Consider the following 21,412-nt stretch of genomic DNA (forward strand, 5'->3'; position numbering starts at 1 on the left):
GGCCCTGCACCCACATGGGAGACCAGGAGAAGCACCTGGCTCCTGCCTTCGGATCAGCCAGGTGCGCCGGTTGCAGCACGCCAGCCATGGTGGCCACTGGAGGGTGAACCAACGGCAAAGGAAGACCTTTCTCTCTGTCTCTCACTGTCCACTCTGTCAAAAATAAAAATAAATAAATAAAAAAGAAAAAAAAATTAGCTTTAGGTATTCTTCATAAAATAACTTGAGAGAATTTATCTTCCTGTTCTTTTAATTCACTGTAAGCTTCTATGGAAAAACATGAAACATGTCCTCAAGAAAGCAAAACGATGCAGGACAAGGTAGATTCTACAGGAAGTAAAAATTAAGAATAAATTTCATGGAAGATTTGGGCTAGATCTTAACAGGATAAATATGAGGCCGTGGAAATCAGAACAATGTCAAAAGAGAAGGCAGAAAGCAGAAACTGAATACAGGGCCTGCACAAGCAAATAAAGATGACCATCTTCACTTAAATGAAGGATTTATATGTATAAATCCAGGTCTCCCACATTGGTGGCAGGGACCCAAGCACTTAAACCATCATCCACTGCCTCTCAGGGTATACATTAGGAAGAAGGTGGATTACAAGTGGAGAGGCCAGGACTTGAACCGGCACTCTGACATGTGATACAAGCATCTCAAGTGGTATCTTCAAGTAGCACCTTAACTGCTACACCTTTACTGCTATACCACCCACCCCACAGCTCATCTTTTTAAGAACGGAAAATATAATGAGAAATGTCAAATAAGGTTCTACCTTGAGTCAGCAAATGCCCATGGGTCTGTGGCCTGTTTTTACATGGCTGTTGCTCAGAATAATTTTTACACTTTCATGTTTCTTTCTAAATAAAGAATATACAGGGGCCGGTATTGTAGCACAGTGGGTAAAGCCACCACCTGTGACACAGGCATCCCATATGGGTACAAGTTTGAGACCCGGCTGCTCCACTTCCTAGACGGCTCCCTGATAATGCACCTGGGAAAGCAACAGATGACTCAAGTCCTCAGACCCCCTGTATCCACCTGGGAGACCTGAAAGCAGCTCTGGGCTCCTGATTCTGGCCTGGCAGAGCATTGGATATTGTGGCCAGAAAGGGAGTGAAACAGAGGATGGAAGATCTCCCTCTCTGCGTCTCTCCCTCTAACTCTGCCTTTCAAATAAATTAAAAAAACAAACAAAAAAAAAAAAAAAAAAAAAGAAAAGAAAAAGGCTGGCGCCAGGGCTTAACAGGCTAATCCTCTGCCTTGCGGCACTGGCACACCGGGTTCTAGTCCCGGTTCGGGCACCGGATTCTATCCCTGTTGCACCTCTTCCAGGCCAGCTCTCTGCTATGGCCCGGGAGTGCAGTGGAGGATGGCCCCAGTCCTTGGGCCCTGCACCCGCATGGGAGACCGGGAGAAGCACCTGGCTCCTGGCTTCGGATCAGCGAGATGCGCCGGCCGCAGCGGCCATTGGAGGGTGAACCAATGGCAAAAAGGAAAACCTTTCTCTCTCTCACTATCCACTCTGCCTGTCAAAAAAAAAAAAAAACACAACAACAACCTGGGGCTGGTGCTGTGGCATAGTAGGCTAAGCCTTCGCCTTCAGTACTGGCATCCCATATGTGCTGGTTCATGTCCTGGCCGCTCCTCTTCCAATCCAGCTCTCTGCTATGGCCTGGGAAGGCGGTAGAGGATGGTCCAAGTGCTTGGGCCCCTGCACCCACATGGGAAGTCTGGAAGAAGCTCCTGGCTTCTGGTGCTACAGCCATTTGGGAAATGAACCAGCTGATAGAAGAGCTTTCTCTTTGTCTCTCCCTCTGTCTGTAACTCTACCTCTCAAATAAATAAATTTTAAAAATCTAAATAAAGAATATGCAAGAAAAAAATACTCCAAGTGGCCGGCAAAGCTTAAAATATTTACTATTTGGCCCTTTTCACAAAACGTCTGCCAGCCTCTAGATTAAATCATGGAAAACGCTGAAGGTAAGGTAGCCCTCAGGCTTGGGGAAAGGGTGATTTCTGAGCACACGAGTGACCCAACAAAACTAAAGCTGTTAATGCAGCACAGTTGGGAGTTTTCCTAAAGCTACAGCGGACAGAAATCATTTCTGCAGTATTACATCCCTTTAGAGGATCAATGTGTATTGAGGTCTTGTTCAGAGTGTCCTTCTGGCTCTGAGGCTGTGAGGGAGTCAGTACTCTATACAAATAAGGGGTGTTTACGTTCTTTGATTAAGCCACAAACATGCTCTGAACCCACAGTATGGTACCATACCACTTAGTTCAAATTAATCATGGGTTGGAACTGACTACCTGCTAAAATAGGCAAGTGCAGAAAACCAACCACAATTTATAACAGTCTTCAATCTTTAAAATAAAAAAGTAAAAGTTACGCCGGCGCCACGGCTCAACAGGCTAATCCTTCGCCTTGCGGCGCCGGCACACCAGGTTCTAGTCCTGGTCGGGGCACCGATCCTGTCCCGGTTGCCCCTCTTCCAGGCCAGCTCTCTGCTGTGGCCAGGGAGTGCAGTGGAGGATGGCCCAAGTGCTTGGGCCCTGCACCCCATGGGAGACCAGGAGAAGCACCTGGCTCCTGCCATCGGATCAGCGCGGTGCTGATGGCAAAAAGGAAGACCTTTCTCTCTGTCTCTCTCTCTCTCACTGTCCACTCTGCCTGTCAAAAAAAATTAAAAAGTAAAGAAAGAAAGAAAAAAAAATCAGTGAAATAAAAAACATACTTTAAAAAAAAAAAGTAAAAGTTACAATCAAACTTTTGGATCCAAACTCATCTATACATTGAGAACTGCTAGGACTAAGGCACTGAAAACTGAGCCATTTCATGGCTGGTAACAAACTGCATGCTCTCCTCACTGACTTTAAGCGGTTTGTACTTTGTCATAGATCTATACTAACTAAGGGTAGTGCGGCAGTTACTGAAAGCAAAGACTCCAGTGTCTCCTGGGGTTAGAATGTCAGCTCTATTACTTCCTAAATCTTTGACCTTGGCAAGTTTCTCACCTTCTGAACCACCACTCCCTCTTAGGCAAAATGGATATGGCACAACCAACCTGACAGGTAGGCCTGCCGTAAGGATTGAGAGATATGAAAGTAATGCACTTGGCACAGCTCCCTACTTCTACTAGGCACACAATAAGTAGTAACTATCATTTCGTAAGTAGAGTCCTCCATAAACTGTATTCATACCATAGACAGCTAAACTTACTTCAGAAAAATGGCTACTGCTACCAAACACTAAGCTCAGAAATGCTAGGGGCTTTTTTCTAGAAATGTTTTACGTGAAGTTTCATAATAAGGTTCTTATTTGTTCCTCGACATTTTTAATTAGGGTAAAAATATGCAGATTTCCCATAACACATAAGACTTAAATTCCATATCTGTCACAAATGTAAAGTCTTCATTTTCTTCTCTGTCTCATCCTGAGGACTCCATTCAAGTTATCCATCTCCACACAGTAAAGCTAGTGACTCTTGGTCAATTAAAAAAGAGAAGTTAGGGATGGGTGTCTGGCTTAGTGGTTAAGATGTCCACATCAGAGAACCTGGGTTTGATGTCAAGCTCCAACTCCAACTCCTGACTCCAGCTTCCTTCTAATGCAGACCCTGAGAGCAATGGTGACAGCCTAAGTAGTTTAGGTCTGGCCACCCATGTGGGAGACCTGGACTGCACTACCAGCTGCTTTAGGTTCCTGGCCCAGCCCAGCCTGTTGCTGACATTTAGGGAATGAACTGCAGACACTCACTCACTCTGTCTGTATCTTTCTGCCTCTCAAATAATTTAAGAAGTCATAACTTTCCTTAACTCGATCACCAATCTCCTCCCTGTGTCACTTCCATATACCTTTCCAGAGATCTTAAATACAATGATACCAAGTTACTTCATCTCTGCCACTCTCTAGCTGAGTGCATTTGAATATTTAACCTCTATGGGCCTTGGTTTTTTCTTAGGTATAATAGGGACAGAGTAACAGACCAGCTAATAGGACTGGATGGCAATCTATGAGGGAAAAAATATATACATCTTATGTATGTGTGTGACAAAATAAACTCAAAGGGGAGTAGATAAACATTGTGCCTGTCAGTAACTGCCATGTTCCTTTCCAGATGGAAGCTTTTCCCTGGCAGGGTAAATTTATCTGTTTTAACAATGAAATCAATGTTCATATAGTCAATAAATAACCCTACCAAGCATACCAAGTTGTACAGGCATTTGTCTCTGCCCTCAAGATGTCCTAAATCTAGGACAGACAATGGAACTACTTTGGAACAAGTAGATCCCAAATAGCTTCTTGTTACTGATGATGATATATAAATGGCAAATAAGCTCATGAAAAGTTTGCAAATATCATTAGGAAGTACGGAAATGCAAAATAGAACCACAATGGGAAATACTGGTGGCCGGCGCCATGGCTTAACAAGCTAATCCTCCACCTTGTGGCACCAGCACACTGGGTTCTAGTCCCGGTTCAGGCGCCGGGTTCTATCCCGGTTGCCCCTCTTCCAGGCCAGCTCTCTGCTATGGCCCGGGAAGGCAGTGGAGGATGGCCCCAGTCCTTGGGCCCTGCACCCGCATGGGAGACCGGGAGAAGCACCTGGCTCCTGCCTTTGGATCAGCGTGATGTGCCGGCCGCAGCGGCCATTGGAGGGTGAACCAATGGCAAAAAGGAAGACCTTTCTCTCTGTCTCGCTCTCTCACTATCCACTCTGCCTGTCAAAAAAAAAGAAAAAAAAAAAAATACTGGTAAACATCTACTAGAATGGCTAAAATTTACAAAAACTAACATATCACGTGCGGATAAGGAACTGGAGCAGTTAGAAATTTCATACATTACTGAGAGGAACAAAAACAGTACAGTCACTTTTACAAAGAGTTTAGCAGGTTTTTTTAAAATATTTATTTGAAAGTCAACGAGTTACACAGATAGAGAAGGAAAGGCAGAAAGAGAGAAAGATCTTCCATCTGCTGGTTCACTCCCCAGTTGGCCCCAAAGGCTGGAGATGCGCTAATCTGAAGCCAGGAGCCAGGAGCTTCCTCCAGGTTTCCCATGTGGGTGCAGTGGCCCAAGGCCTTGGGCCGCCATCTACTGCTTTCCCAGACCATAGCAGAGAGCTAGATCGAAGTGGAGCAGACAGGACTCGAACCGGCACCCATATGGAATGCTGGCACTGAAGGCAGTGGTTTTACCTGCTGCCACGGCGCCAGCCCCTTAAGTTTTTTTTTTTTTGACAGGCAGAGTGGATAGTGAGAGAGAGAGACACAGAGAAAGGTCTTCCTTTTTGCCTTTGGTTCACCCTCCAATGGCCACTGCGGCCAGCGCATCACACTGATCTGAAGCTAGGAGCCAGGTGCTTCTCCTGGTCTCCCATGCGGGTGCAGGGCCCAAGCACTTAGGCCATCCTCCACTGCACTCCCTGGCCACAGCAGAGAGCTGGCCTGGAAGAGGGGCAACCGGACAGGATCGGTTCCCCGACCGGGTCTAGAACCCGGTGTGCTGGCGCCGCAAGGCGGAGGATTAGCCTATTGAGCCGCGGTGCCGGCCTGTAACTCTGCTTTTTAAATAAATAAATTTTTAAAATAAACTTTTCCTAAAAAAAAAGGAACTATACAAAGGATGAATTTTATACGTTATATTTCAATATGATTAACAGAAACGTAATTACGATCTACTAGAGTAAGCAGCACAGGCATTAGGCCTCGCAGCTAAGATGTCACAAGAGTGCCCAGCTCTGCTCTCCATTCCAGCTTCCTGCTGACGCTCTCCCTGGGAGGCCCTGCTGATGGCTCAAACAGCTGGGTTCCTGCCACTCACATGGGAAACCTGGACTGAATTCCTGGTTCCTGGACCCCAGCCCTGGCTGTTACAGACATTTGAGGGAGGGGAGGGAAGTCTGCTACATAACCAGCTGCTCCAAAGTCCAAAATGGATGGCAGGAGGCTTGAAGTTCGCAGACCCACAAGATGTATAATCCATCAGCTTTTCCCAAGAGAGAATGTTCTTGAGGGTTGCTGAATTCTCCTCAGAGCCTGCGTCCAATGGACTGTGATCCCACAGCTGCTGACAAGTTTCAGCGCAGCATTCGGTTTTCTTCCAGACTGATGAAGAACACCTTCACTGCAAACAGCCACGTTTGTCCACTTCATCTACCCATTATCTTTAGCTTCCACCGATCATTACTGACTACCTAAGCATGATTCTTTTGCTTCCTGTTCCTCAGAATAATTAGTCCTGTCCGAAGCCATCAGTTTCCTCTCTCTCATTTCTGGCATAATGAAATGCTTTCTTTCAACTCACTGCTGCTGCACTTGAATACGACAGCTCTAACAGCAATAAACCAAGGTCAAGCACAGTCAACACCCAGAGATTTCAGAAATAACAGGAATCAATTGTGAGGAAGACATGCTTGCAGGTCAGTCCACTTTGCTCCTGACACTCACAGCTGAAGAACCAGTCGATCAGGAAGCCGTGCCACAGCCATGGTTTCTTAAGATTCTAGAAAGATAACCAAACAGAGGTGGCAATTCACCAAATTAGAATTATCCTACCTAGGCACAAGGTAAGACCCGTGGAGGTGCGTGCTGGCTTGATCAGAAGTGTAAAGGGTAAAGAGTCTCGAAGTGAAAGACCAGTGTGGATGTCTACCAAGACTGAAAATCAAGAAAAACATGTTGTGGCTGAGGTCCTAAGACAAAAAGACTGTTTCTATAGGGAATTCTATTTTTAGAATTTTATCTGTGAAAATTAAATCTGTTCTCTTTATATTAAAAAAATAAAAAGATTGTCTCTACATGAGAATTCATAAGCAACTCGCTGACTCGTACAGCCCTTCCAAGACTATCAAGCAAACAACCCCATCAATACTGACCCAGAAGTTCAGGCTGAAGTCACCACTGCAGATGCTTAAGTCAGCTGTTTTAATAATCAGTAGTTTTTTAGAAAGTGGGGCAGGTAATTTGGTGCAGCAGTTAAGCTGCCACTTGGGACACCTGCATCCCATCTAGGAGTGCTTGGGCTGAAGTCCCTGCTCTGCCCTCCATTCCAGCTTCCTGCTATTGTACACCCTGGGAGGCAGCAAGGACTCAAGTACTTAGGTCCCTGCCACCCATGTGGGAGACCTGGATTGAGCTTCAGGCCCCTGGCTTTAGCCTAGCCCATCCCTGGATATTGTGGGCACTGGGGAAAGAACCAGTGAATAAAAGACAGCCAGTATGTGTCATTTTAATTATTTTCATTTTATTTGAAAGGCTGAGAGACAGAGAAAGAGAGCAATCATCCACCCATTGGTTTACTCCCCAAATGCCCACAGCAGGGGCTGGGCAACCAAAAAGTTAGTCACTGTTTATCAGAAATTCAATTTTAACCGGATGGCCTGTATTTTTATTTGCTAAATCTGACAACTCTAGCCTAGACATACCTTCAAATCTGTTCCTCATTCCTTTTTCAGGCATTAACTGACTGCATCAATGAGAAATTAAATTTTATACTATAATGTAGTATGTGTATGTATATATATACGCACACACACAAACTCTTAAAACAATTCTTATTCTTAATGATGCAACACATTGTAATATTTCTCTAATTCATTTTTGTAAAAGTGCTTTGTCATGACCTACTAAAGTGATTTCACAACACACTAAGGGGTCATGACCTACAGACTGAAAAATACTTCTTTGAGAGATATGAAAACAATTTAACCTTGTCTTATGAGTCACTATTATGAGCACATTAATTACCTACATTGAGCTATAAAACAGTAATGCCCCTAAGGCCCACTAAGGCACAGAGCTACAACTTTATAGTCTAAACTCCCAGGATGGTATACTTTTTGGTATTTTTTTTTATAATTCTCCAGTACCTTAACTTTCTATCACACTACTATTATTTCTCACTGCTGTCAGTACACTTGCCTATATAAATTTTACCTTTCTACTTGCTGCAATTAGTAATCATAAAAGCTAGACAGAATCACATGTAATGTAGAAGTAAGCTCTGCAAGAGGCCCCAAAGAACCTCTTGTTATGTAGTATGTACAAGCTTCAACGCAAAAACTTTAATCTTGGATTTCTGATTTCCAAGTGTTTCAGGGATAAGAACAGCTAACTGCACAAAGTCCACAATTAATTTATGAGTCCCAAAACAAAAATGTACTACTTGGTCCCAAACCAGCCTTTTTTCTTTTCTTTTCTTTTTCTTTTTGACAGGCAGAGTGGACAGTTTGAGACAGAAAGGTTTTCCTTTTTCTGTTGGTTCACCCTCCAATGGCCACTGCGGCCGGCACCCTGCGGCCGGCGCATTGCACTGATCTGAAGCCAGGAGCCAGGTGCTTCTCCCGGTCTCCCATGGGGTACAGGGCCCAAGGACTTGGGCCATCCTCCACTGCACTCCCGGGCCATAGCAGAGAGCTGGCCTGGAAGAGGGGCAACCGGGACAGAATCCAGCACCCCAACCGGGACTAGAACCTGGTATGCCGGCGCCGCAAGGCGGAGGATTAGCCTAGTGAGCCGCGGCGCAGGCCATAAACCAGCCTTTTTTCAACTAAAATTGTAGTCAAGAATAATCCTGACCATTTGTAAAAGTTAGAAAAGCAATATGAAAAGTGGTAATCAGCCAGCGCCACGGCTCACTAGGCTAATCCTCCACCTGTGGCGCCAGCACCCCGGGTTCTAGCCCCAGTCAGGGCACCAGATTCTGTCCAGCTCTCTGCTGTGGTCCGGGAGTGCAGTGGAGGATGGCCCAAAGTGCTTGGGTCCTGCACCCATGTGGGAGACTAGGAGAAGCACCTGGCTCCTGGCTTCGGATCAGTACAGTGCACCGGCTGCAGCGCGCCTGCTGCAGTGGCCACTGGAGGGTGAACCAACAGAAAAACGAAGACCTTTCTCTCTGTCTCTCACTGTCCACTCTGCATGTCAAAAAAAAAAAAAAGAAAAGTAGTAATCAAATAAATATGACCACTAACAACATGCAGACCAAGTCTTTCAAGGTAATAATTTTATAAGAAAAGCATTCTAAAATTCTGATGTACTTAATAAAAATAAACCACGTTAGTTGTCAAGTACTTTGCAGACAAGCCTCATACCACAAACTGATGAGTTTGATAAAGACCACCTTATACAGTGATTTTATCCTATTTCCAAAATGTAGTTAATTACTAATCATCGCATGGAATTGATCTTTTATAGCTACTTAACTTCCAAAGTTTAAATTACAAGCAACCTACGTAAGAATCTTTAAAAAAAAAAAAAAGGATAATGAAATTTTCACATAAATACAACTGAAAACAAACAAAAAACAGAGGTTAACAGTTGTGGCAAATTTTCATAAACAATCTAGATCCATAAAAATACAAAACTGTTAAAATTAGTAAAACCAAGGATTTAACATTTAAACAAATTTCACATCACATACGCGCAGAATTACATACACTAAAAAACAAAGACAAGGAATTATCCGCAAGCTACACTCAAGGTTACAGCAGGATGTCCTGAAGGGAAGGCCTGCCTGTAGCTGTGTATTCTTCAAAATACACAACAAGACTATGTGTGCATATCTGCATATAAAAGAGCAGTATAATAAAATTCTACAAATGCTGCCTTGGGCAAGTCCCCAAACCTCAAAGCTCAGGATTTTTTTTCCTTCTATTTTGTAGGATTTTCTGCTATTTGTTCATGTTACAAAATTTTATAGTCTTGGGAAAATATTTTAAAAGATGATACATACTGTTGAATTCAAAGCCACAGCACATTTTGTTCAACATATACATGTTCACAAAGACTCAGGGGGCCGGCGCTGTGGCACAGGGGGTTAAGGTCCTGGCCTGAAGAGCCAGCATCCCATATGGGCGCCAGTTCGAGACCCGGCTGCTCCACCTCTGATCCAGCTCTCTGCTGCGGCCTGGGAGAACAGCAGAGGATGGCCCACATCCTCGGGCCCCTGCACCCGCGTGAGAGACCAGAGGAGGCTCCTGGCTTCAGATCGGCACAGCTCCGGCCATTGGGGCCAATGAAGGGTGGGGAATGAACCACAGGATGGAGGACCTCTCTGTCTCTCTCTGCATTACTCTTTCAAATAAATAAATAAATCTTAAAAAAAAAAAAAAAAAAGACTCACAAAACATATACACCAAAATTTTTTAATGATTTTATTTATTTGTGAGCTAAACTTAGAGAAAGGTCTTCCATCCACTGGTTCACTCACCAAATGGCTGCATCGGTCAGAGCTAGATCAATCTGAAGCCAGGAGCCAGGAGCTTCTTCCAGGTCTCCCCCACAAGTACAGGGCCAAAGCACTTGGGCCATCTTCCACTGCTCTCCTGGGCTACAAGCAGACAACTGGATGGGAAGAGAAGCAACCAGGACATGAACTGGCACCCATATAGGATGCCAGCGCCACAGGCTAGCCCCTACACCAAGTTTTATTTATTTATTTATTTTTTGACAGGCAGAGTTAGACAGTGAGAGAGAGAGAGAGACAGAGAGAAAGATCTTCCTTCCATTGGTTCACCCCTCAAATGGCCACTGAGGCCGGTGCACCGCACCAATCCAAAGCCAGGAGCCAGGTGCTTCCTCCTGGTCTCCCATGCGGGTGCAGGGCCCAAGCACTTGGGCCATCCTCCACTGCCTTCCCGGGCCACAGCAGAGAGCTGGCCTGGAAGAGGAGCAACCGGGACTAGCACCCAGCACCCCAACCAGGACTAGAACCCAGGGTGCCGGCGCCACAGGCGGAAGACTAGCCTAGTGAGCCGCGGCGCCAGCCCCTACACCAAATTTCTAATAGTGGTTACTTCAAACAAAAGAATTATGGGTGATTTTAATCCTGAAGGAGCCTGGTTTTCCTCTTCTTCACACTATCTTACTCTTCTATAAAGAATACTTAAAGCAGCCAGCGCTGTGGCTCACTAGGCTAATCCTCCGCCTTGCGGCGCCGGCACACTGGGTTCTAGTCCCGGTCGGGGCACCAGATTCTGTCCTGGTTGCCCCTTTTCCAGGCCAGCTCTCTGCTGTGGCCAGGGAGTGCAGTGGAGGATGGCCCAAATGTTTGGGCCCTGCACCCCATGGGAGACCAGGAGAAGCACCTGGCGGCAGACATTGGAGGGTGAACCAACGGCAAAGGAAGACCTTTCTTTCTGTCTCTCTCTCTCACTGTCCACTCTGCCTGTCACAAAAAAAAAAAAAAAAAAAAAAGAATACTTAAAGCTTCTGGTTTTCAGATTATAAGAAAGAATTTTCATACATAACTGCAACAGTAAAGATTGCTTCCAATAAACTAATTGGAAAATAAATCTGTCCTGGACAGTAGTTCTCTACTAAACTGCAAGCAACTTAAGATCAGGGGCCATATTTTACACATCTACAAGCTCAAATTATGGAACAGAAACAGACAGATGGGCAGACGGAGAGGGTGGGAGGAGGAGAATAACATCTCTTGAATTAATTGGTGTTTTAAAGAACAGTGAAGGGGGCCGGTGCTGTGGCTTAAGTAGGCTAAGCCTCCACCTGCAGTGCCGGCGGTGCTGTTTCGAGTCCCGGCTGCTCCACTTCCGATCCAGCTCTCTACTTATGGCCTGAAAATAGTGGAAGATGGCCCAAGTGTTTGGAACCCTACACCTATGTGGGAGACCCAGAAGAAGCTCCTGATTCCAGATTGGCCCAGCTCCAGCCATTGCAGCCATTTGGGGAGTGAACCAGCAGATGGAAAACCTCTCTCTCTGTGCCTATACTTAACAAAAACAAAAACAAAAAACAGACATCTGCTTTGCTAGGCTGGCCAGCCCTGCAATGGAGAATGCTGCTATGTTCCACATGGAAAGTTCATCCTCAAAGCAGAAGAAATTGCTTTTCAATAGAAATAAACATACTTTAAGGATATCAAAAAACACATTAAGATATAGCTCACCCTATTTCCCATCATAAGCAATGTTAATAAAGCTCATGGATTCAAATGTGTACATCAGAAATTTTACACGTAAATGCTACAACCTACCAAAGGTTTGATCCAAACTTCACATTCATTGAGGAGTAAACCTAAGAAAAACAGATCTAGCCGGCGCCGCGGCTCACTAGGCTAATCCTCCGCCTTGCGGCGCCGGCACACCAGGTTCTAGTCCTGGTCGGGGCACCGATCCTGTCCCAGCTGCCCCTCTTCCAGGCCAGCTCTCTGCTGTGGCCAGGGAGTGCAGTGGAGGATGGCCCAAGTCCTTGGGCCCTGCACCCCATGGGAGACCAGGAGAAGCACCTGGCTCCTGCCATCGGATCAGCGTGGTGCACCGGCCATTGGAGGGTGAACCAACGGCAAAAGGAAGACCTTTCTCTCTGTCTCTCTCTCACTGTCCACTCTGCCTGTCAAAAAAAAAAAAAGAAAGAAAAACAGATCTACTTTTGAAGTTTAACAGCCAAAGGAGGAAGAAGGCAAAAAAAAAAAAAAGAAAGAAAAAGAAAAGCGAAGAAAAAGAAAACCTCAAGATAAAATATTCTACTTTAACTTTGGTAACATTTTACTGGACAGGTAACTGTAGAGACCTCTTAAAACCTTAGCATGGTAACAGTCCATAGATGACTCAGATATGCCTCAAAACAAAATACAAGGACTTTCACTAAGGAGGCACAATATCACAAGGGCCTGTTAGTAAACTCCATTTACAGAGCCACTAAAGTTATCACTATCATTTAGAATAGATGCAAAGGGGCCGACCTTGTGTTGTATCAGGTAAAGCTGCCACCCGCAAAGCTGGCATCCCATATAGGTGCCCGTTCATGTCCCTGGCTGCTCCACTTCCAACCCAGCTCCCTGCTAATGGCCTGGGTTAAGGCAGCAGAAGATGGCCCACGTATTTGGACTCCAGCCACCCATGTGGGTGACCTGTAAGAAACTCCTGGCCCCAGCCTGCCCAGCCCTACCCGTAGTGGCCATCTGGGAAGTAAAGCAGCATTTGGAAGAGCTCCCTGTGTTTGCCTCTCCCTCTCTCTCTCTGTAACTCCAACTTTCAAAAAAACTAAGTAACATACAACAGATACAAAAACAAGGTCTTGTTCAGGCTCAACTACTCGGTGTATAATATCAAAATGCTAATCTATCCAGCCAAAATAGAAAACTCTAATCCTAACAAAAAAAAAAAAATCTCCTAAAATCTTAAAATTCCTTTCAAGGTTAAAAAACAACAACAACAAAAAAAAAACCTTTACTCTGGCAGAAAACCTTCTACCACAGCTGTAGTTATTTAGAACAAAAATCAGATCCTCATTTAAGTTGAAACATATGGCTATTAAATAGCTAAGATATGAGTTAACATCCCCTGTGTGAAATCCTAACTGTCTAATTAGAGAGACACAGACAACATAAGTTTGCATTTAGCCCAAAAAGAAACACCACAACCAGTATCATCAACATTTTCAGTGTTTCAGAACACAGTCTCTAAACTACTCCAGGCTTTTTTTCTTTGACAAAATAAATAGTTTGATGTAGGCTTTTGCTCACTCTTACAAAGTGGATTTTCTCCAGGCACTTAGGATGAAAACAAAACTCATCAGGTGAAATAAGCCTCCCCTCCTCTAAAACAAGACAAAACAAAACAAACCTACACAAAACAAAAGCAGATCCCTTCTGTTATTACTAGCTATCTACAGTCTCCCTCTAATGACCTAAATGTTAACTAACTTTGTAGGACCGGATGGGCATCAACACTCACAAATCAGTTAACACGAGGAGGATGTAGTTTGAGAAATACAAATGATTCCATGTGACTGACTAACCCAGATGAAGAGCCAACAGCTAAATACCCGCCCCCCTTCCAACCTTCCCGGAACATCATCTGTAGTGAAGCCTCTCTACCACATGTCAACTGCAAGCTGTCCCCATGCTTTAAGGAGGTGCTCTCCAGATGCCACTGCTCTTATCAAACACTACACACAGGCTCACTGTCTAGCACATTAAAAATAAGTAATTCGGAAAAGCAACTATCTTGGTTTTATTCATGGACATACACCGAGTACCTACACACCTGTCTTGTACACAGATATTCAATAAGTTTATGTTGAACGTAGGTTTTTAGGCCCTTCCAGAAGATATTAAATTTAGAGATGAATGTCTCACTGATATTTAAATGGAAACATGATGAACAATTAAACTAAAACTACAGGGACTGGTGATGTGACACACCGGGTTAAGCCACTGCCTGCAACACAGGCATCCATGAGCACTGGTTTGAATCCTGACTGCTTCATTTCTGATCCAGCTCCCTGCTAATGAGCCTGGGAAAGCAGCGGATGGCCTGAATACCTGGGCTTCTGCCACACATGTGGGAGATTCAGATGGAATTTCAGGCTCCTGGCTTTGGTCGATCTAGCCTGGGCTGTTGTGTCCACTTGGGGAGAGAACCAGTGGATGAAGATCTCTCTCTTTCTCTCCCTCTTTAACTCTGCCTTTCAAATTTAAAAAAAAAAAAAAAAACTTTAAAACTAAATAAACTGCAGTATAACTTCTAAGGCTTAATACCCCAAATCAAAAAAGAAGTAAAAGCACTAAGCTGAAAAATCACTGAAAGAGAAAGTTTGTATTTACACTGAATCTTTTATCCAAACAAATCTACTGCTCTATTATTTACAGTTGGGCATAAGTAAAAGAGTTGTAAACACATAAAACAGGGAAGGGAATGTGGAAAGGGAAGAGATCCTTTGTTAACCAGAGATGATTACTAATAATACCATGAGACTACCCTGAAGTTATCAAAAGTAACTTGGTCGGAAGCTAGCAGTTAATGAAAACAATTTTTTAAAAACATTTTTAGGGGCTGACGCTGTGGCACAGCGGTGTTAGCTACCGTCTGCAGCGTCCGCATCACTGATGGCCACTGGTTCGAGTCCTGGCTGCTCCACTTCCTATCCTGCTAATGGGAAAACAGCAGAGGATGGCCTAAGTCCTTGGGCCCCTGCACCCACATAAGAAACTCAGATGAAAGTCCTGGTTTTGGTCTGGTCCAACCCTAGCTGTTGCAGCCAGCAGATGAAATACTTTTTCTGGGGCTGGCGCCGTGGCTCACTTGGTTAATCCTCCGCCTGCGGCGCCAGCATCCCATATGGGCGCCGGGTTCTAGTCCCAGCTGCCCCTCTTCCAGACCGGCTCTCTGCTGTGGCCCGGGAGGGCAGTGGAGGATGGCCCGAGTACTTGGGCCCCTGTACCCGCATGGGAGACGAGGAGGAAGCACCTGGCTCCTGGCTTCAGATCGGCGCAGCGCCGGCCATAGCGGCCATTTGGGGAGTGAACCAATGGAAAGAAGACCTTCCTCTCTAACTCTACCTGTCAAAAAAAAAAAAAAATTCTTGCTCTCTCTCTCTCTCTCTTCCTCTCTATAACTTGCCTTTCAAATAAATAAAAAGTCTTTGAAAAAAAAACAACTTTTTTTGACAGGCAGAGGTAGACAGTGAGAGAGAGAAAGAGACAGAAAGGTCTTGCTTTTCCGTTGGTTCACCCCCTAAATGGCTGCTACTGCTGGCGCGCTGCGCCGATCCGAAGCCAGGAGCCAGGTGCTTCCTCCTGGTCTCCCATGCGGGTGCAGGGCTCAAGCACCTGGGCCATCCTCCACTGCCTTCCTGGGCCACAGCAGAGAGCTGGACTGGAAGAGGAGCAACCGGGACTAGAACCCAGGGTGCCGGCGCCACAGGCGGAGGATTAGCCAAGTGAGCCGTGGTGCCGGCCAAGAAAAACACTTTTAAATAAAAGAGGGAGTTTAACAACAAAACACACCAAAAACTTTAAAACAACAATTCCTCATGGGGCCGGCACTGTGGCACAGCGGGTAAAGCCACTGCCTGCAGTGTCGGCATCCCATAGGAGCACCAGAGTCCCAGCTGCTCCACTTCCGATCCAGCTCTCTGCTATGGCCTGGGAAAGCAGATGGCCCAGGTCCTTGGGCCCCTGCACCCACATGGAGAAGAAGCTCCTGGCTCCTGGCTCCAGATCAGCACAGCTCCAGTCATCACGGCCAAATGGAGAGTGAACCAGCAGATGGAAGACCTCTCTTTCTCTGCCTCTCCTCCTCTCTCTGTGTGACTCTTTCAAATAAATAAATAAATCTTTAAAACAACTGCTCAGCAATTTCATTCCTGTGCTTAGGGGAAGGCTCAGCACAATGTAAACAGATCCTGTGTCCTCCCTAATAGTAGCTACAGGTTTCAACGCATAATTAGCAAACCTTCAGAGGCACAAGTCACAGTCAAATATAAATTACCAGATAACCAACAATAATGCATGCACTTGATAGCAAATTCAAGTCTTCCCTCAAATCCTCACAGTATTTGACAAACTACGAAGAAATCATTCTATAGAAGTGCCAGCTTCTTGGTTTCCTGAAGAACAGTGTGGCGGAGCGAGCAAGACCCATAAAAATCTCGGAGACCTCCGACCTAGTAAAACCACACCCCGGGAACTTTGGCTACTGAAATCACTACATTTAAACAAGGAGCTATTAGTATAAAGATGTCCACTATCTACAACAGCAAAAGGGTACAAACCCAAAACCCAATCATAGGAGAATGAGTAAATGGAAATTTTTTTTTTTTTAAGATTTTATTTATTTAGAGAGTTACAGACAGGGAGAGGGGGAGAGAGAGAAAGGTCTTATGTTCGTTAGCTCACTCTCCAAATGGCCGCAACGACTGGAGCTGCACCGATCCAAAGCCTACTGCACAGTGGCACTGGACCCATAAGTGGAAATTTTAATTTACAATGCAATGTTAAGGAGCTGGTGCTGTGGCCTAGTGGGTTAAGCCACTGCCTGCAGTGCCAGCATCCCATATGGGCACCGGTTTGAGACCCGGCTGCTCCATTTGCAATCCAGCTCTCTGCTGTGGCCTGCAAAAGCAGTAGAGGATGGCCCAATTCCTTGGGTTCCCGCACCCATGTGGGGAGACCTGGAGGAAGCTCCTGATCGGTGCAGCACCAGCCATTGCGACCAATTGGGGAGTGAACCAGTGGATAGAAGATTTCTCTCTCTCTGCCTCTCCTTTTCTCTCTGTATAGCTCTTTCAGATAAATAAGTAAATCTTTAAAAAAAAAAAAAAAAAGTTATGTTCAAATTTTAATATTGTGGTTGCACTGTTCTTTCCTAAAAGAGCCACTCTGAAATTCTATGTGGCATATACGGTGTTGTGGCATAGCAATAAAACCGTTGCCTGTGACGTCAGCATCTCAGCGGCTCCACTTCCCGGCCAGCTCTCTAATACACCTGGGAAAAGCAGTGGAGGATGGCTCAAGGGTTCGGCCTCTTGCCATCCACATGGGAGACACCAGTGAAGCTTCTGGCCCTGGCCTGGCCCAGCCCTGGCCATTGCAGCCATCTGGGTGAACCAGCAGATGGAAGATCTCTTTCTTCTCTCCCTCTCCCTCTCTCTCTCTCCCTCCTTCCCTCCCTCCCTCCTTCCTCATAACTTTCAGATAAACAAATATTAAAAAAAAAGCAATGATAAAGAGTAAATGACTCTTGTCAAACCCAATGCTGCACTTTCTTGACTCATGCTCCCAGAAACTGACTTTAATTGCTGATATACACAAACACAGGGAAATTCTAGAAGTTGTTGCTGATATACAAAGAACTCAGTAAAGTGAACAAAACTGAAAGCAATTTGACAAGTCCATTTACTTAAGATCTGAAAAACGGAATTCCTCATATGAATCCCATACGTTAAGCAAAACTTGGCCTATCTATGAAAAATGAAGACTACAATGCACACCTCCAGTTAAAAGAACTTAAAGCAAGGAAAACGCTATATTAACCTTAAATTTCTGCGATGCCTCAAGGAATAGAGTTTTGTAACTGGAACATCCCAATCTCAGACCAAACAACTTGGGAAAAGATTCTTTGTTACAGTCCAATACTTAAGCCTAGTACAGCCAATGCAACTTAAAAGCTTTAGCTTTGCTAACCGTTTGAACGAGTTAAATATATCTGCCAATTGTTCCTCACTCCTAAGAGAAGCTAGAATAAAACTTGTATTTGAAATGTTTTCATTTTCCAGCGCTGAGAAAGGGAAAAGTTTAGTTCCAGAACCCCAGGTGGACTTCCGCTGTGCAAGCCCTCAGCTCACGGAGACCACGCTAAGCGGTGTTTGGAGGGCCGCAGCAGGCGAACAGGAGTGCCAGGGGGTCCGGTCAGAACGGAAGGCGGAATCCCTTAAACACCGGCTGACCCATCCTAACGGCCCACTTCTGCTCTAAGTGAAGATCCCCTTATCCCGCCGGCCCTCCGCGGCAGGCCCGCACCGCGCACTCAGGGGCGCTGGGAAACCTGCGTGCCCTTGGCGGACTCCGGCCACGATGGACTGGAGTCGGACGCCCGCCTTTCCCTGGCGACGCCAAGCATCTTCTTGGTTCGCAAAATACCAACCGACAACCACCCGCCCTAGGGCCTCCCGCACGCACACACCCTCCAGAGTCCGACAGTCAGCCCGGAGCGCAGCGAGCCCCCAACTCCCGCACAAACCGCGGGGACGGGGCGCAAGCACCCTCACCTCCGCGCCCTGCGGCAACCCCTCGCCCCTGGAAACCTCGGACCCGGGGTGGGGGCGGGGCAGCGCGCAGCGGGCCCCTCCCGGCCGCCGCCCCCTCCCCACCCTCGGCGGCCCCGGCCGGGCACTGCGGCTCGGCCGCCGCCGCGCGCCGGAGAGGCCTCGCGGGGGAAGGAGAGCCGGGCACTCCCACCCAGGCCCGGGCGGGGGAGGGCGGGCCGCTGCGGGAGACCCTGAGCACGCAGCCCAGCCAGCACGGGGCGGCCGCGGAGACCGGACGCGAGCAGGGGTGATGCTGCCCTCACTGTCCCCTCCCTCCGTAGAGCCCCCCCAAACCTGCTGACCCCCTCCAACACGAACATTCAAATACCCGGGGGTGAGGATGCTGCCCAAGCACGCTCCCGTTTGGGGCGATGGAGGCCTGAATGGGGCGGAGCGGGGGCTGACAGCTGCCCAGGAGACCGGAGAACCCCTCCCCAACACTTCCCCGGGAAGGGGAGGCTGCCCGGTCCCTCCATCTTGACCGCTGGCGGAGGGGGTGGGGATGTTGCAGGAGGCTGGACGCGGCCCGACGATCCCACGGGAATCCCGCGGCGCCCCCCCCACCCCACCCCGCTGCGGACAGAGCGGCCCCACCCCCACTGCGGGCCCCCAGCCCATCGCCGCCCCCCCCACGAGCCGGCCGGTCACGGGGCGGGGACGGCGGTGCGGGCCGCGGGGGAGGGGACGCGAGGCCGCGGCTCCCACAGGCCCGGAGCCCCGACACCCACCTGCCCAGGCTGGGCCGCCCGCCTCCCGCGCTCGCCGCAGCCGCCGAGGACGAGGAGGGCGCCGCGGCCGAGGGCGCCGAGCCTGAGGACGAGGGCGGCGGCGGCGGCGCGGCGGCGGCCGGCGACGTGAGGAGGCCGCCGCCGGGCTTACGGGCACCGGCGGCCGCGGGCGGCTGCGGCTGCGGCGGCTGCTGCTGCGGCTTCAGCGACATGGTGAGCGGCCCATACACCGGCTCGCACGCCGGGCGGGGACAGCCGGGGGCCGGGCGCGCCGAGGAGACGCCGGAGCGCGGCGGGGACGCGCGGACGCCGAGCGGGGCGGCGCGGGCTGGCGCGGCCGGGGGGGCGTCCGCGCTGGCGAGGGGGAGGAGGAGGACGACGAAGGGGCGGGGAGGCCCGCCGAGACCGAGGAGCCGACTGGAGCCGGGCCGGGACGCGGCGCCGCCGTTGCCGTTGCGACCAAAACAGTCTGAGGCGGAGGGAGGCGAGCGCAGCCCGGAGGGAGGGGGGCCTGGGCCGGGCGGGGGAGGGGCGGCGGAGGGATACGGGCCGCGGGCCGCGCCGCCGCCGCCGCCCCGCCCGCCCCTCCGCGCCTGCCGCGGGAGCGAGCGCCTGCCGGGCCACCTGGCTGCGGCGAGCCGGCGCGGCCCCCGAGCGGCCGCCGCGGGGCTCGGAGGAGCTGCGGCCGCCGAGCGCATGGCGGCGGGTGGGGGCCTGGCGCGCCGAGGCTGCGGGTGGCTGCGCCGGGTGGGCGCGGAGGCGCGGGGCCGGGGGGGACTCTTTGCCGGAAGTCGGAAGGGTTCGGGCGGAAGCAGAACGTGAGGCGGCCCCGGGGCCGGGAGGGACACGTGAGGCGCGGGCGCCGCGCTGGGCCGCGGCCGCGGGGGTCGGGTGAGGACCGGGCGGCGGGCCCTGCGCGCGGGTCCGCCCTGCTCGAGGCGGGTGTGTCCTTCGCAGAGGGCGTGTCGGGCTCGGCTGCGGGGCCGGCCGGGGCTGGAGGACGCGGAGGGAGGGCGCCCCCCGGCGTCTTCGCGGCCCTCGCGGGGCCGGGGTCGCCCCCGCCTGATGCCTCCCGGAAAATGGCCTGCGGGTGCCGTCGGGGCGGGGGCTGCGCCCGGAGCCCCGCACGCCGCAGGCCTCCCGCGTTCGGTCACCTTTCCCCGACACGTGCTCGCGGCAACGCAGTGACCAGCAAACGCTGGGCGTTTGACCTTCATGTGAACTCGGCTGCCCTCGCTTGAACTTCTCCCTGGTTCCCGAGACGCCCGGGAGTGCGCAGGAACGGCAGGGCCGCGGGCGGTGGGCCCCGGGCGGTGGGGACTTCAGACCTTGACCCCTGCCGAAGTTGTACTTTAACTCGGAGCCCGCCCGCACGGCTGTGCCGTTTTTTGCAAATGTGTTGCAACTAAACGGGAAGCAAGTAGATAATTTTTTTTTTTTTTTTTTTTTTGGAACCATGACTCCACCTTTTTGGAAAGTGAAATTACTTCAGGAAGTGATAAGGGAGAAGGGGACACCGAAATTGCCCCTCCACCTGGAATTGTTCAGATAAAGACCTGCAAAAACTTGGGAGGCTAAAAATCCAGGGGCCCCCAGTAGTGCAAACGTGAAATAACCTAGGGATTTGGGGCCAACCTCCCACTCCTGCAGACACTTGAAGTAGATTTTCCTGAAGTAGAAAATCAGCTTTATTTCCCGTCTGAGGCTAACAAACGATGGATGTAGTCTTTTAAACTGACAGTTGCACAACCCTTTAAAAATTAACCCGGAGGAAATTAGAACTTTGGAAAAAAAAAAAAAAGAAACATTTTTTTCTAAGTGTCATTAATGGACAGTCACCATTCTCTGCGTTACTGAGCTGACAGTCGTGTCTAAGCCATGGGCCCAGAATTCAGTGTTAGGGCGAGTTTCCAGGCAGGTGGGCAGACAAAGGGAACTGGAACTGGGAAGCCTGGCGATGACCAACCTTAGCTTTGTTTTATTCAGGCCGAGAAGCCGCATTTTTAACCCAGTATAGTCAGAAAAAGAAGACCGTTTTACTGAGGGGAAACCTGCACATTATGAAATGCACCCTTTCATTGCAGGATTCCGGGCGCGGTAAATTCTCCAGGCCGCTCAGCCTCCAG

The 21,412-nt window shown here is 48.8% G+C and overlaps 1 protein-coding gene across 1 annotated transcript in view; it reads right to left on the bottom strand.

Annotated features, from left to right (window-relative positions):
- ATXN2 (ataxin 2) overlaps positions 1–19,984 on the bottom strand; it is a 116,438-nt gene extending 96,454 nt beyond the window's left edge. Inside the window, exon 1 of the mRNA XM_062182848.1 lies at positions 19,287–19,984. Coding sequence (XP_062038832.1) covers positions 19,287–19,984 — 698 coding nt within the window. The remainder of the gene's footprint in view (positions 1–19,286) is intronic.
- Between the last annotated feature and the right edge of the window lie 1,428 nt (positions 19,985–21,412).

The sequence above is a fragment of the Lepus europaeus genome, chromosome 23 (genome assembly GCF_033115175.1).
Source record: "Lepus europaeus isolate LE1 chromosome 23, mLepTim1.pri, whole genome shotgun sequence".
Lineage (NCBI taxonomy): Eukaryota > Metazoa > Chordata > Mammalia > Lagomorpha > Leporidae > Lepus > Lepus europaeus.